The sequence below is a fragment of the Eleutherodactylus coqui genome, chromosome 1 (assembly GCF_035609145.1).
Source record: "Eleutherodactylus coqui strain aEleCoq1 chromosome 1, aEleCoq1.hap1, whole genome shotgun sequence".
NCBI lineage: Eukaryota > Metazoa > Chordata > Amphibia > Anura > Eleutherodactylidae > Eleutherodactylus > Eleutherodactylus coqui.
In genome coordinates, this window is record NC_089837.1 from 153,452,689 (window position 1) to 153,468,497 (window position 15,809).

Genomic DNA, 15,809 nt, shown 5'->3' on the forward strand with positions numbered 1-15,809 from the left:
ATGGCTACGCTGATGAGCAGTTCCATCAAAGGAAGGCAGTCCATCCTACCAATCATTGGAACCATAAAGACATTGACCTCTAGTTATGGGTTATGGCACTTTCTTATTATAAGCAGTCCTTTCATTAAAAAAACAGTTCAATCGGGACCTCCAGAAACAAAAATTCCATTGGGCAGGCAGGGAAGTCCAGCAGTCAGAAACCTGGGGTTGCTGTAAATTTAATGAGGGCCAGTGCATGTTCAGAGCCAGCTGTAAATTTAAACATGTCTGCTCCCAATGCAAGGCACATCCCATGGTGTAGCTCATTGCTTTTGGAAGAGAAAAGCAAAAGGAGCACCTAACGTTGGCCAAAGGGATGACTTCTTTGAGTCTTCCCTAGATGCTTCCATGTCTAAATAGATTACCTGATCAAAGTAAAGCGTCCTAATTGAAGGAATTTAGATATGGTCTCCAAATCCCTTCCCCTTCTACATAAAGAAATCTTAAATCAGACCATGTACATCAGGGAGATGTGAACTAACAAATTGAAAAAAGAAGTGAGCCTTGGCCATCAGGGCAGTAGGCTATATCACTCTCTATCTTTATCCACAATTAGCCTAACAAGTGAATTGTTCTCTTTCTCAGTTCTGATGCTCAGGTTAGACAGCTTAACTATATGGTCATGATTGTTTGACCCAGGCTTTAGCTAGCTATAGTAGCAAACTATATCACTTTTTTTCTACAATTAGTTTAAAAAGTGAAATGCTCTCTCCTCAGCGCTGCTGCTAAGTCTGGATAGCCTATTTACATGGTCATGATTGTTTGACCCAGGCTTTAGCTAGCTATAGTAGCAAACTATATCACTTTTTTCTACAATTAGTTTAAAAAGTGAAATGCTCTCTCCTCAGTGCTGCTGCTAAGTCTGGATAGCCTACTTGCATGGTCATGATTAGAGATGAGCTAGCACCAAAATGCTCAGCGCAGGGACAGCTGAGAGCTGCCCCTGAGCCAATCAGAGGCAGCCCTCACTCACCCATTCATGAATTCATGAATGGGTGTGAGTGAGGGATGCCTCTGATTGGTCAGGCTGTGACCAATCAGAGGCATCTCATTCAGCAGGCGGGGATTTTAAATCCCCGGCTGCTGAATATTACTCACAGCTGTTTAGAGCAGTTCAGGAGAACTGCAGCCTGCCGCGCTGAACTCCGTCTGCCGGGACCAGGTAAGTATATATATATTTTTTATTTTTACACATTTCTGGATGAATTGCAGGGAAGGGCTTATATATTTAACCCCTTCCCGACAATTCATCCCGCGATCGCCGGCAGCCCATTGCTTTCAATGGAGTCGGCTGTATTGCCGGCTCCATTGAATTCAATGGGCTAACATCGTTCTGCCGGGACCAGGTGAGTATATATATATTTTTTATTTTTACACATTTCTAGATGAATTGCAGGGAAGGGCTTATATATTTAAGCTCTTCCCGACAATTCATCCCGCGTACGCCGGCAGCCCATTGCTTTCAATAGAGCCGGCTGTATTGCCGGCTCCATTGAATTCAATGGTCAGTGCTCGTTTAATCGAGACGAGTACCGCGTGGTGCTCGTCTCGAGTAACGAGCATCTTGAGCACCCTAATACTCGAACGAGCATCAAGCTCGGACGAGTATGCTCGCTCATCTCTAGTCATGATTGTTTGACCCAGGCTTTAGTTAGCTTTGGTAGCATTAGCAAACAATTTGAACTGTCTGCAGCTGTAGATTGAGCATTAGGGGTATTGCTCCCTTTTCGTAAGCACTGAGAGTCTAGCTGGGATAGCCTGACAACTGTGTCACTATTCTAACGTCTTTTGGGTGGCATCATCAAGCCACTTAGACTAAGTGATGGCATCATCAAGCCACTTAGACCAACGTCAGGCCAGCTAGAGGTGGGCTACATTATTCTTACCTTGGACGAATTGTTTCTCTATGACACTGCTATCTGTCATATGGGGAGCTCCAAGTGTAACAAATGAGCATCACCCTATAGAATACCTAGAGGGGGAAAAACAATCTCGAGGTTCTAAATTCAATGTTTACCAACACTAAGATATGATAGGCACCACTTCAGACAACAACTAACTATCTTAATGTTATAGGTCAGTGGTGGCGAACCTATGGCACACATGCCAGAGGTGGCACGCAGAGCCCTCCCTACTGGCACGCGCCCCATCGGCCGCTCACCACTTGTGAATACCAGCAGGGGCCACGGCTTCCCTGCCGGCATTCACAAACGGCACTGCTAGCCACGCTGATCCCGGCACACACTGACTTCAATGTGCAGCTGGAATCCCCCTCCCCCCTGCCCCGATGTCTCCTACTACTTGGTTCCGCCGGGAGGGGGGAGGCGTCCGGCAGCACACTGAAGTCACAGTGTGTGCCGGGAGCATATTAACTCTTTCTTCCCCACTTCTACTGTAATCAGCAATTCCCAGCAACCGGATTGGTTGTTTGGGTTGGCTGATTCACCAAACAACCAATTAGGTTGCTGGGAATTACCTATTTAGGCAGAAGTGGGTAAGAAAAAGTTAATATGCATGCCGGGACCATCACTGACCAGAAGAGGAGCTGAGCTTCCAGGAGGAGAAGGAGGTAAGTATGTGGGTCTCGGGAGGGCACTGTGGGGTGTCACTACTGCACTGGGGGCTGCTGTGGGGTGTCCCTAATGCACTGTTGGTTGCTGTGGGGTGGGAGGGTCACTATTACCGCTGGGGCCGCTGTGGGTTAGGAAGACTATTACCGCTGGGGCCGCTATGGGGTGTCCCTAACGCACTGGGGGCTGCTGTGGGGTGGGGGTCACTATTATCTCTGGGGCCGCTGTGGGGTGGGGGTCACTATTACCGCTGGGGCCGCTGTGGGGTGGGGGTCACTATTACCTCTGGGGCCGCTGTGGGGGGTGCCCCTATTACCGCTGGGGCCGCTGTGGGGTGGGGGTCACTATCACCGCTGGGGCCGCTGTGGGGTGGGGGTCACTATTATCGCTGGGGCTGCTGGAGGGTGTCACTATTACCGCTGTGTGGTGGGGGTCACTATTACCACTGGGGCTGCTGTGTGGTGGGGGTCACTATTACTGCTTGGCCGCTGTGATGTGGGGGTCACTATTACCGGTGGGGCTGCTGGGGGGGTGTCACTATTACTGCTTGGGTATTTTACAGGTGGCGGAAATGGGCAGGGCTGTTTCAAAATAGATGGTGCAGATTTTGACTACTTTTTGGATGCGGAAATGCTGCAGAATTTTCCACAGAAATTTCCGCTGAGGACGCTCTGCAGTATTTCCGCATCCAAAAAGCAGTGAAAATCTGCAGGCAGTCTATTTTGAAGTGGCCCTGTCCTTTTTAGAACAACGGGGGTAAAATCATACGTCGTGATAAGCCCCGCCCCCTGACATGTTGGCACTTTGTGATAAATAAGTGGATTTTAGGTTGCAGTTTGGGCACTTGGTCTCTAAAAGGTTCGCCATCACTGTTATAGGTCATACGTCTGTTGAATTCGGATAGACCTATGCACGATCTATTACATCTGACCACCCGGTTCTTGAAAAGTCGTCGGTCCGACTGAAATGCATTGAACCTTGAACGAACTATGTACTCTGAATGTATTAGAACCTTGAATCTCTACTAGTGGAGATCATCTCAATTCACTAGGGCCAAATATATCGGCTCATCTATTTAGGCTACTTTCGTATAAGATTAGAAAGTGTCGAGCCAGAGTGCCAACTAAATTAAAGGGAAATTGAGCAAGTTGGTGTAATATTTCATACTGACCTCTAACTGTAAAACTCAAATACCCCAGATTCATATTGGACTCAATCTGAGTTACTGGCAGCCCTCCGATCTTATACTCCTATAACACTGTGACGTCTATGAGCACATGTGTCTCGTCCATAGTCTGTTTTTTGTTTATGTTTTGTCCCCATTATTTGGAGACTGTCTTGAGCCCAATGTTTTTTAAAGCATATTAATAAAGAATTATTGTTTTAGGGACCTTCTGTGATTTTGGCCATATTTCTGGACCTTTCAGCACTTCCCCTTTACCAAACTTGGCGATTTCTTTCCTGGGGTGGTACCCAAGAACTAGCCAAACAAATATTGTCTCATGTTCCGCCCCCAGGGTTTAATTGGTTAATGATGGAATAGACTCGGAGCTGTGCTCGATAATGTATATATCACTTGATACGATCATTGTTTGGATGTGGCGGTACAGAAAAGGGCCTTTACTGGCAAAGACCAACATTGAGGCATCTTTCAGGCTCCTTAACCCCTTAAGGACCAAGCTGTTTTGTACCTTAAGGACCAGACACTTTTTTATGGATTTTACGCATCTGGCGGTTTTACCGCCCTATTTTCTTTCCTTTAGCTACCAAAATTATTTTTACTGCATTTTTTTCCCATGACATATAGGGCGACTTTTTAAAATATATTTTTCACTGACTTTTTTTGGGGGGTAAGATGCTAAAAAAATGATTTTTTAACATTTATAGTAATTTTTTTATTTAGTATATTTATGCTAAAATAAAGTATGGGAATGGATTGCTCTATTTGTTTCTGATGTTTTGATATATAGTATGTATAGTTTTGGATTACAGGGTGCATATGACGACGGTTTTGGTTGGCGTCGGCTTTGTGTTATTTTCTTTCTTATGTATATATTGTTGTTTTATTCAGTAATTTTGTTTTATTTGTGTATGTAATCATGCTTTTTAACTATCTATGTCCCCCATGACATCATATAAGACCTCTGGGGGACATTCATTTTTTTTATTTTTTATTTGACACTTTACCACTGTAGTTGGGGCATCCATAGGAGCCCCAGTTACAGGGAAAAGCAACCCCTGTAGTGACATTAGTCACTAGCTGAGTTTCCAGGGTCTATATGACCCTTCAGCTCTGCTGTAGCAGTGAACCCCGGCGGTCTCATGACCCCCCGTCTCTCGGAGGGAAAGTTACACTGTACTTTCACTTTCTAGTGCACAGTGCTCATTAAGCGCTGTGTACTCGGGAAAGGAAAAAGCTGGGTTATCAGCTGTCACTAACAGCTGGTAGTTTTACCATCGGCAGTGCTTTAAGCCCAGGACCAGGCGCCGTATATTTACCGCGCCTGGTCCTTAATTGGTTAAATTATGTGCGGCTCACAACAAAGCATAGAGGTTTTGGTGATTTGAGAGGAATTGTTGGACCAGTACAACAGTAGTTCTGTGATAACGCCGTGGTTGTTGACAATTTTGACAATCTTTTTATAGACTCGGTGGGCAGAATTAGGTTCGGGGCTTTTGGTGGTGTTCAATTGTGCGTCGGAAAGTGGCCGATCTTATTAGGAACTTAACTCTCTGATAGCTCTTTTGTATACTAGTAGTAGTGGTAATATGGGGTAATCGTTTATTTAAAAAGTTAGGTTTAACTGTGGCAACATGAGCATTGAGCAGACGATCAATAACATGACTACATCTTCCTCACCTGTGATTGGGGCGCTTAGGTGATTGGTGTTAAAATGTTTGCTTCTGAATGCATGGGTGATGACTGTTCATGTACCTGTAGTCGAAAATTCAATTGGGGACTCTCTCTCTGGTTTTCAGTGGGAGCATTTTCGATCATTGTCCAACACGGATTTGGGACATGGTCTGCGAGTGGCAGGACATCTGATCAGGCATCACTCGTGACAGGTTTGTGAATGGCTTATGAGTCCCGTTGGAATCATTGGAAACAGTGGGTGACTAATTTAGACAATCTAGTGTCTGACAAGGATAGGGTGCTTTTGTATTTTTGGGAAAGACAGCTAAGGTGGGCTAGTCAATAACAAGGTTATATCGATTTGTGTCAGCCCTGGCATTCGGCTTTCGGCTGAGGGTAACCAGGGATGCAGCAAGGTCCTTATTGATTGGCCAGGCCTTGAGGGGTTTCTAGAGGGGCAGAGTACAGTCAGATAGATGGAGGCCTGTGCCTTTTCGGTTATTTGAGTGACTTATGGAAGTGGTGTTTTCAGTCTGTACATTGCATTACTTTTTCTTTGGCATTCTTTAGGGCATTGTGGGGAAATTGTTAGGCAAGGTAGGGTCTTGAGTAAAGATGTAGTGATTTGTGCTGACAGAATTGAGCTGGGGTTCAGCATTCAAAGATGGATCAGCGTGGGGAGTGTAAAAATGTTAGATTTAAGGGGGATCCCAGGGGCGGGATGTGTCCCTTATCTTGCTTGTCAGTTTACAAACTGACCAAACCTGGTCTTTATTTAAGCATGAGGTTGGTTCCTTCTATTAAATTAGATTACAGTAGTCTTTAGGAAAACTGTGTCTGTTTTGGGGCTAGATAGATCCAATTATGCCCCACATTCCTTTCACATAGGGGTGGTTACTAAAGCGACAGTTTGGATTTTAAGCCTGGGGTTGCTTAGAAAAATTGGTAGGGGGGAGTCCCACTGCTATATATTTTGTTTTTATTCCCAATTACTAGAGGAAATTTGAAGGGTTGGAATTCAATTATGAGTAGTGTATTTATTCTGTTCACTCTGTTCTTTCAGGTTTTTTCTATGGATATTTAAAGTTGTTCTGTTCACTTCCCTCCACGCTTTTCTTTCTTTTGTCTGGTAGATAGCGGAACAGCATTAGTGTGGATATTTGGCCAATAATTTGTCTACTGTGGGTAGAGCAGGTGAAGGTTTGTCCTAACAGAAAGCAGCTTGGCTTTGTCAGGAATGTTGGAGTAGTCAGGTGGCTGGGATTCAGAGGTATGGTCTGGAACCAGGTATTGCCAGAGATGCATCGTTCTGCCTGGCTTGACAGGGTCTCAGATGTGTTAATCCTACATGTTGTAGATAATGATTTATGCGTCCTGCCATTCCATGACCTATGAGCTTCTGCACCTCTGGTCCCAGTACCCAAGACTGATCACTGTTTGGTCCGAGGTCATCCCAAAAAAACCTGGTGTAATGCCCGATCCATGATCCAAAATATGACCATTTTCGCGTTTGTTGTTTGGAATGGGGGCATTAGCGTTCGGCATTTGGATTTGGAGTCAGGAAATGGGAATTAATGGCTGAATGATGGGGTGCATTTAAATGTGAATGGTATTGAATGATATACTTAGAAGGAATTGAGTGGTCTTTGTTGCTGTGGGGTGTCCTGTAGGCTTGAGGGGTTAAAGGTGTACTCACTGTGGTGGGGGGGAGGGGTCCTTGGAGTTGGTTGTAAATTGGTGGAAGGAGATTTCATAAGGTGTATGGTCCCCTTAATTCATGGAGCACTTGTGCTTGGTCTGGATCATCTGGGACTAGCACAGGGTTGAGTCCCTAAGAGTCAGTTTATTTAAGGCAGCCATTTTGGTGCCTGGTGGTGCCCCTGAGCTAAAAGCATGAGTCAGCTGGGGGTAAATATTGGTTCTTGTTAATACATTTTGGGGTGCCAGACTTTTGTAGTTCCAAGGAACTTTCCTCTCCTTTATTTGTTAAAATGTTACTTGTGGTTATTTGTTAGGCAATGGCTGTGGTCAATGTAATCCAAACTGTGGTATTACATCTTTATTCATTTAGAAGGGTTTGTTTGGGGGGAGGTTATTTAGTATAGTGGGACCTGACTCTGCATTACCCTCCTCATATCTTTTCCATTGCTCCAGGGGAGGATAGCGAACTTTTCTTTATGTTATCACCCACCTATCAATCAGAAAGCTTATCTGCTTACTCATTGTCATATATGGATATTTTTTTTTTGATCCAGAAAAGGAGAATAAAGATGAAGACTTGCCCAACTAATCAATTCTGTGCACCATTTACCCTGTGGTTTCTGCAGCGATTGCTGACCATGGCATCTAAATGTTTTTACAAAAAATTAACCCTTTAAATGCCACAGGGATATTTAAATGACCTGATCAGAGATCAAACAGCCACACCGCGATAAGATCATGGGATAGTATTCAGTTGCGATGGCAGCCGGAGGCACAAGGAAAGCCTCTAGGGCTGCCATTGCAGAGTGTCTAATTAACCCGATTCCTGTATAGTGTAATACTATGGTATCACATCATACTACAGAAGCTATTAATCCATTGCAAGTTCTTGTTCCCTATGGGGATTTAAAAAAAAAAAAGAATCACTTTTAAAAAGTTGTATTAATTATTAAAAAAGTAAAAGGTAAAAAAAAATAAAAGGTAATAAAAGTTAAATCCCTCTCCTTTGCCATATTTATAATAAAAAAAATTTAAATACCAGAACCAAAACCACTATTGATAACTCTGCTTCCAAAGTATGCATATTTTCTGTCTGGAAGAAAAGATGTAATAAAAAGTTATCATATGCACGAATAGAACACCCCGCAAAAAATGAGCCATCGCACAAGCATGTAGAAGGAAAAATTAAAAATGTAATGGCCGTCAGAATATGGCGACAAAAATAATAAATTTTTTTCCAAAGATAATTTTTAATATAAATTCTATATTGTAGTAATTGTACTGACCAATATAATAAATATGTTATTTTTGCTGCAGTTTGTACATGTTAGAAACGCCCAAAGTTTGCGGAATTTTGTTTTTTTCTATTTCACTTCATTTAGAATTTTTTAAACTTTTTTTCAGTAAACTAAATGGACATTAAATAGTAGCATTACAAATTCAACTCCTTCTGCAAAACACAAGTTCTCAAACAGCTATAGTGATGGATAAATAAAAGTGTTATGATTTTTCAAAGTGGGGAGAAAATATCGGCTGAACTGGATGGACATGTGACTTTCTTCTGCCTTACATACTATGTTACTATTTTTTTTTACTTTTATGGAATTTTCAATGTCTAAATTGAACCTTATTGAGAAAGAAAAGAAGAAGAAAAAGAACAATGGGAAGGAATTTCCTAGTGAGAGAAACAGTTCAATTTGAGAGAAAATAGCTTAATAAGGGCTCCCACACACTTGTTAACGCGATTGTCAATTGGAATTTCTAATGTTAAAAACGCATCAGTGGAGAATATGAAAGGTCTAAAGTAGGTCAGGAGGGGTGTTCTCAAGGAGAGCACCCCAAGGCGGTGTGTGGGGACTCCTGGGGGGTGAGTGGGTCGGGGGGGTGGTGTCATCTCTCCCCAGGAAGAGCACCCAGAGGGGTTGTTATTCCCAATCCTTGTTTTAGGACTTTGTAATTTCCAGGAATGCTGCCATCCAACTGGTGGGACTGCAGAGGTATTGTTCCATTTTCCTTGTTTGCAGGTCTGAAGTAGAGATTCACATTCCTTTCACATTTCTTGTCATTGGACTAATTATTTACTGTTTTGGTCATCTCCCCCTGTAATTTATCTAAATGCTATTTATCCCAACATGTCTGTGCCCTCTCACCCTCTGTCCCTGGTATTTATCTAGGGTAAATTAAATTCAACATGGTCGTACCATCCCATGTGATCATGTGTATTTAGTAAATACATATATAGATTTGTACTATTATAAGCCTGAGGAAAGGCCCTGTGCAGGTACGAAAGCTATAACATCATGTATTTTTGTTAGCCATTAAAAGGTAACATATCTACAAGATTACTTCATTTCTTTTACTGAAAACATGAACATAAAGATCTTGGGATAATGTCAAGATTGGTTGATGAGCTGTTACGTGCCTCTGTGAGCTCTTGGGATATTTTTTTCTGGTGTAATTTAAACCTGTTTGGGTGAGACCTCACACTATGGACTTCCCTTCCCCAGTCTGTATTTGGAATGAATATTTATGGTTGAATCTCACAAAGTAAAATAATGTATGTCAAGCCTGTCAAGGGTTTTAAGAAATCAAAAAAAAAATTGGTTCCTTCTTAAAGTCATTGAACTGCTGTCAACCAGTAGAGTATTTTACTACAGTCTTCATGGCTGCAAATAATTTTGAAGTTGACTATTGTTCTCATTTCTTAATAGTCCCAAAAATGTTCCTCAAAGAACTTGATTACTACACAGTACAAGGCTTCCGAGTTATTGGGCTAGCATATCGGTCACTGCAAGAAAAAGGTCTACCAAAGTCTTCTGACATTGACAGGTAACAACTGTTGAATTCAGTTCTCTTTTTAGTCATTTACAAGCTAAAATGAATTTAGTTCTCTTTGAGGCAACTATGAATTAATCTATTTTGAAATATGGTATTTCCTGACAAACTAAGTAATAAGAAAAATTCTTTTGTGTGAGGATGGATAACACTGTACAAAATATTAATGTTAGTACTAGCATTGAAGTCCAGGCGTTCTGCTCACCTCTTTCTGATGATCTGATGATTTCAACCAATCTGACACTGTAGACTTGCTGCTAAAGCTTGGAGGAGGGAGCAGCGCATATGACTTGCTTGTTCTTGTGATAATATAATAGGTTATTGTCATGCATTCATTTTAATAGGTGACAATAGTAAATTCTAATCAGTTTTTGATTGAATAAAAAGTCTAGTTTGTATAGAGAGTTGCAGTAGAAACCAGGTAGAAAGATTACCTAACAGCCCATGGTCATGATGACACAAGACTAGAGATGAGCTTGTTCGAGTATTAGGGTGCTTGAGATGCTCGTTACTCGAGACGAACCCCACGCGGTACTCAAGTCAATTGCATTTCCTTCCCCGCATGTTTAGCGCCATTTTCTAGCCAATAAACATGAAGGGAAGGCATTACCACTTCCTGCAGTGACGTGCCAGCCCTATCCCACCCCACAGTAGTAAGTGGCTGGCGAGATCAGGTGACCGCAGAGTACTTAAACTGGTCCCGCCCGTGGCTCACCTCAAACGCATGCTGACACTGGTTAGGGAAAGTGCTGAGGCTTATACAGGGAAAGTGTCAGAGTAGGATCCTGTCTTCAAGAACGGTCCTTCTTAGGGCTTCTCTTCATCGTGAGCATTACTGTTGTGGCTGTCTTAGAGCAGTAGTGCACCATTTTTTTTTAAGCATCCAGGCCTTTGCAGGCCATTACATCTATACTGTTCTATGTGTGCAGTGCCGTAGGCAGAGTTAAAGGAAAGAGCTGCTTATAATGGGAAAGTGTTAGAGTAGGATCCTGTCTTCAAGAACCCCAACGGTCCTTCTTAGGGCTACTCTTCATAGTGTGCATTACAGTTGTGGCTGGCTGGGAGCAGTAGTGTACCAATTTTGTTTTTTTAAAACATCTATCCCTCTACAGAGCATTACAGCTATAGCATTCTCAGTCTGCAGTGCATTAGGCAGAGTTGAGGGAAAGAGCTGCTTATATAGGAAAAGTGTATGAGTAGGATCCTGTCTTCAAGAACCCCAATAGTCCTTCTTAGGGCTACTCCGCATCCTGTGCATTACAGTTGTGGCTGGCTGGGGGCAGTAGTGCACCAGTTTTTTAACATATATCCCTTTGCAGAGTATTACAGCTATAGCAGCTCCCTCTCATCGCTAAATAGTACGCAAATATTTTCGGCCCACTCCAGAACAGCATTTCACAGATACCATTCTATGTGTTGGGTGAATTTGCCGCAGTTATGAGCAAAATCCTCTGGCTGTCTAGCTTTGTGCCCCTGTGCAGACTGTTGCACAATAGCCTTTCCTTGGGTGCAGTGAAGTTGCCGCATTTATTAGCACTGTCCACTGGCTGTATAGTTTTCTGCCCCGGGGCAGACCGTCGCACAATAGCCTTTCCTTAGGTGTGGTGAAGTTGCCGCAGTTATTAGCACTGTTCACTGGCTGTATAGCTTTCTGCCCCTATGCAGACCGTTGCAAAATTCCCTTTCCTTGGGTGCGGTGAAGTTGTTTTTTTTCTTTTTTAAAAATATATACAGTATATCTCTTCAGAGCATTACATCTATGTCTGTAGTACATTAGGCAGAGTAGAGGGAAAGTGTTTGAGTGGAATCCTGTCTTCAAGAACCCTAATGGTCCTTCCTAGGGCTACTCCTTATCCTGTGCATTACAGTTGTGGCTGGCTGGGAGCAGTAGTGCACCAGTTTGTTTTTTTTAACATCTATCCCTCTACAGAGCATAACAGCTATAGCAGCTCACTCTCATCGCTAAATAGTACGCAAATATTTCTTAGTCCACTCCAGATCATTGCAGCTATACCGTCCTATGTGTGCAGTGCCTTAGGCAGAGGGCTCACTCTCATCGCTAAATAGTACGTAAATATTTCTTGGGCCACTCCAGATGATTGCAGCTATACCGTCCTATGTGTGCAGTCTCTTAGGCAGAGGGCTCACTCTCATTGCTAAGTAGTACGCAAATATTTCCTGGGCCACTACAGAACAGCATTTCACAGATACCATTCTATGTGTTGGGTAAAGTAGCCGCAGTTATCAGCACTATCCACTGGCTGTATAGCATTCTGCCCCTAGGCAGAGCTTCGGACAATACCCTTTCCTTGGTTGCGGGGAAGTTGCCGCAGTTATTTGCACTGTTCACTAGTTGTATAACTTTCTGCCCCTGGGCAGAGCTTCACACAATACCCTTTCCTTGGGTGAGGTGAAGTTGCCGCAGTTATTAACCCCTTAACGACCAGCCCATAGACTTTTTACATCCTAGCTTGCTGGGCCTTATTCCCTGAGGATGTAGAAAAATGTTTCCTGCAGGGATTAAGGCCCTGCAAGCTGAGGACGTGGTAGCTCCATGCAGCGATCATGTAAAGTAAAAAAAAAGTTTTTAAAAAGTAAAAAAAAAGAAAAAAAAAAATAAGTTTCATCTCCCCTCACGGATCATATCCGTGAGGGGAGATGAAATAACATACCTAAGGCACCACATTTATCCGTGGACTTCACCACGGCTTCTGCGCACGCGCCCGCCGCCAAGATGGCGGACGCATGTGCAAAAGGCACAGATTGCCAGGGTAATTTAAAATCTCCCTGCTCCTGGCTACCAAACGTAGATGAGAGCCTGGAGATTTCACCGGTGCCCGCAAAACGCGGTTTCTGGTGACGTGATCGTCATTTTCCAATTGAAAACAACGATCACGTAAAAGTAAAAGAAGTGAAAATTTCACCTCCAATCACAGATCAAAAATCACTGAAGCAGAACGAACACCAGATGGCCAATTTAGATTTGTCACTGTAGGGTTCGAGGAAATAACTTAAAATATAACTTTTATTAAATATTGCATTAAAAAAGGAACTTGATATACAAGTTTCCGGGAGACACACAAGAAAACATAAAAGAATTACTCCCCAATAGGTAATCCCAGAGATACTATATGATGGGAATTACCGTATTTACGGGAGAGTAGATAGCTCTAATTAGAGAAGGTATGTACTATGGCTTAGACAATGATCAAAAGCTAACTTCCGATGTATACAGTGTAGCTATAGCCGTTTGATTGAAGGGTCAACCAGACTAGTACATTAAACTAATCTCAGAACTGCATCACCATTTCATTACCAAAACCAATAAAGGAGGAGTTTAGTCAGGTGATTGCGTTCCAAGAATGAGGAATTTCATAGAAATTTCCTTGGTCTAATTTGTGCCTTGGATAAGTATAGATTCCCTTCCTGGTACACTCTCTTGTTGAGACCAAGCGAAAATTTCAGCTGAAAGGAATCTTATCCTCTCAGAAGGAAGGTGCACGGAATGTAGATAAATCCCTATATTGTGCACAATCTGACAGGAATTGAAAAGCACTTTGTGTGGATTCCTTACAGAAAAGAGGACAATATCAATAGTCCATCATTGACAAAAGACAGCCATAAACTGCATGTAGAGGATTTAGGACGTCTCTTTCCAACAATTTACACGGTTTGACGCGTTTCTGCTGCAATTATCGCAGCGTCATCAGGAACCTAATTCCATAGCAATACGTCAAAAGAATAGCAGAGATCCTCAACTGCTAAACAGTAGCACAAACTAAGCTGTAGCTGAAAAGAGTATAAAGGAGAGATAGATGATACTATCACTCAGAAGAATTAAAGATTCCCCAGAGATTCCCCCTTAAAATAATAAAGACCAGAATGGTAGCAGCACCAGCCCTTGTGGTAGGCTGGCGGCTAATCCATACATTCAAATCGTAATTTTTTCCATCTGCTTTGCTCAGATTCATTCAAAAACTGTGGGGTTAAAATATACAGTACACCCCTAGGTGTATGCGTTAAGTGGTCTAGTTTACAAAATGGGGTCATTTGTGGGGGTCCTCTGTCGTTTTGGCCGCTCGAGGGTTCTACAAGTGTGCTATGGAGCCTAAAACGCCTTCATGTAAAATGTCTGTTCTAAAAGCCACTGGCTGCTCCTTTCGTTTTGGGCCCCGTTGTGAATACGGACATAATTTTAGGGCCACAATGGGTATGTTTCTGAACACTGGACAAACAGGGGTATCCATTTTGTGGTACAAGTCTTCATTGATATGTATGCTGTACAAACAAAACAGGCTTAAAAGTGACATGATTGCTAAAAAAATGAAAATCGTAATTTTTTCCTTTTGCTTTGCTTAGATTCATTCAAAAATCGTGGGGTCAAAATGCGCAGCACAACCCTAGATAAATTCATTAAGAGGTCTAGTTTTCAGAATGGGGTCATTTGTGGGGGTTCTATATCGTTTTGGTACATCAAGGGCTCTACAATTGGGCAATGGGGCTGAAATCGCCTTCAAGCAAAATGACTGTTCTGAAAGTCATCATCTGCTCTTTTCGGTTTGGACCCTGTTGTGCATACAGACACCAGATTAGGGCAACAATGGGTATGTTTCTGAACACAGGACAAACGGGGGTATCTATTTTGCGTGCACATACGCATTTTCCTGTGCATTATAGAAAAAAAATACCATCTTTTAAATAGCATATTTGCAAAAGCATGAAATTTTATTTTTTCTCCTCTAAATTGCATTAATTCCTGAAAAAAATCTGTGGTGTAAAAATACTCACGACCCCCCCAGTGAATACATTAAGGGGTGTAGTTTTTAAAATGGGGTCATTTGTGGGGGTATCTATCATTCTGACACCTATGAGCCTTTGTAATCTTGGCTTGGTGCCGGAAAATAAAGTGTTCCTCAAAATGCTGAAAATCAATGTTAAATTTGCACGTCTCTTAAATAGTTAAAAAAACTGAACTTTTTCTAATGTGCACCCAGAATAAAGTAAATAGATGGAAATATATATCTTATCAAGAATTTGTACAGTATGTTTGCACATATTTGAGATATCGCAGTTGAAAATGTGAAAAAATGAAAATGTTTTCAAAATTTTCCCAATTTTGGTGCTTTTAATAAATATACACAAATTCTATCAGATTATTTTCACAACCTAAATGAAGTACAACATGTGGCGAAAAAACAATGTTAGAATCACTTGGATAAGCAAAACCTTTACGGAGTTATGCTATGTCAAAGTGACACATGTCAGATTTCCAAAATTTGGTCTGGTCATTAAGGCGCAAACAGGCTTGGTCACTAAGGGGTTAACACTGTTCACTGCCTATATAGCTTTCTGCCTCTGGGCAGAACTTCACACAATACGCTTTCCTTGGGTGCAGTGAAGTTGCCCCTGTTATTATCACTGTCCACTGATTGTATAGCTTTCTGCCCCTGAGCAGAGCTTCACACAATACCTTTTTCTTGGTCGTGGTGAAGTTGCTGCAGTTATTATGACTGTTCACTGGCTGTATAGCTTTCTGCCCCTGGGCAGAGCTTCGCACAATACCTTTTTCTTGGTCGTGGTGAAGTTGCTGCAGTTATTATTACTGTTCACTGGCTGTATAGCTTTCTGCCCCTGGGCAGAGCTTCACACAATACCCTTTCCTTGGGTGCAGTGAAGTTGCTCCTGTTATTATCACTGTTCACTGGTTGTATAGCTTTCTGCCCCTGGGCAGAGCTTCGCACAATACCTTTTCCTTGGTCGTGGTGAAGTTGCTGCAGTTATTATTACTGTTCACTGGCTGTATAGCTTTC

General features: G+C 42.4%; 1 protein-coding gene across 1 annotated transcript in view; it reads left to right on the forward strand.

Moving 5' to 3' along the window:
* LOC136627047 (probable cation-transporting ATPase 13A5) overlaps positions 1-15,809 on the forward strand; it is a 159,600-nt gene that overhangs the window by 67,042 nt on the left and 76,749 nt on the right. Inside the window, exon 17 of the mRNA XM_066601998.1 lies at positions 9,876-9,993. Within this exon, the coding sequence (XP_066458095.1) occupies positions 9,876-9,993 (118 nt within the window). The remainder of the gene's footprint in view (positions 1-9,875; positions 9,994-15,809) is intronic.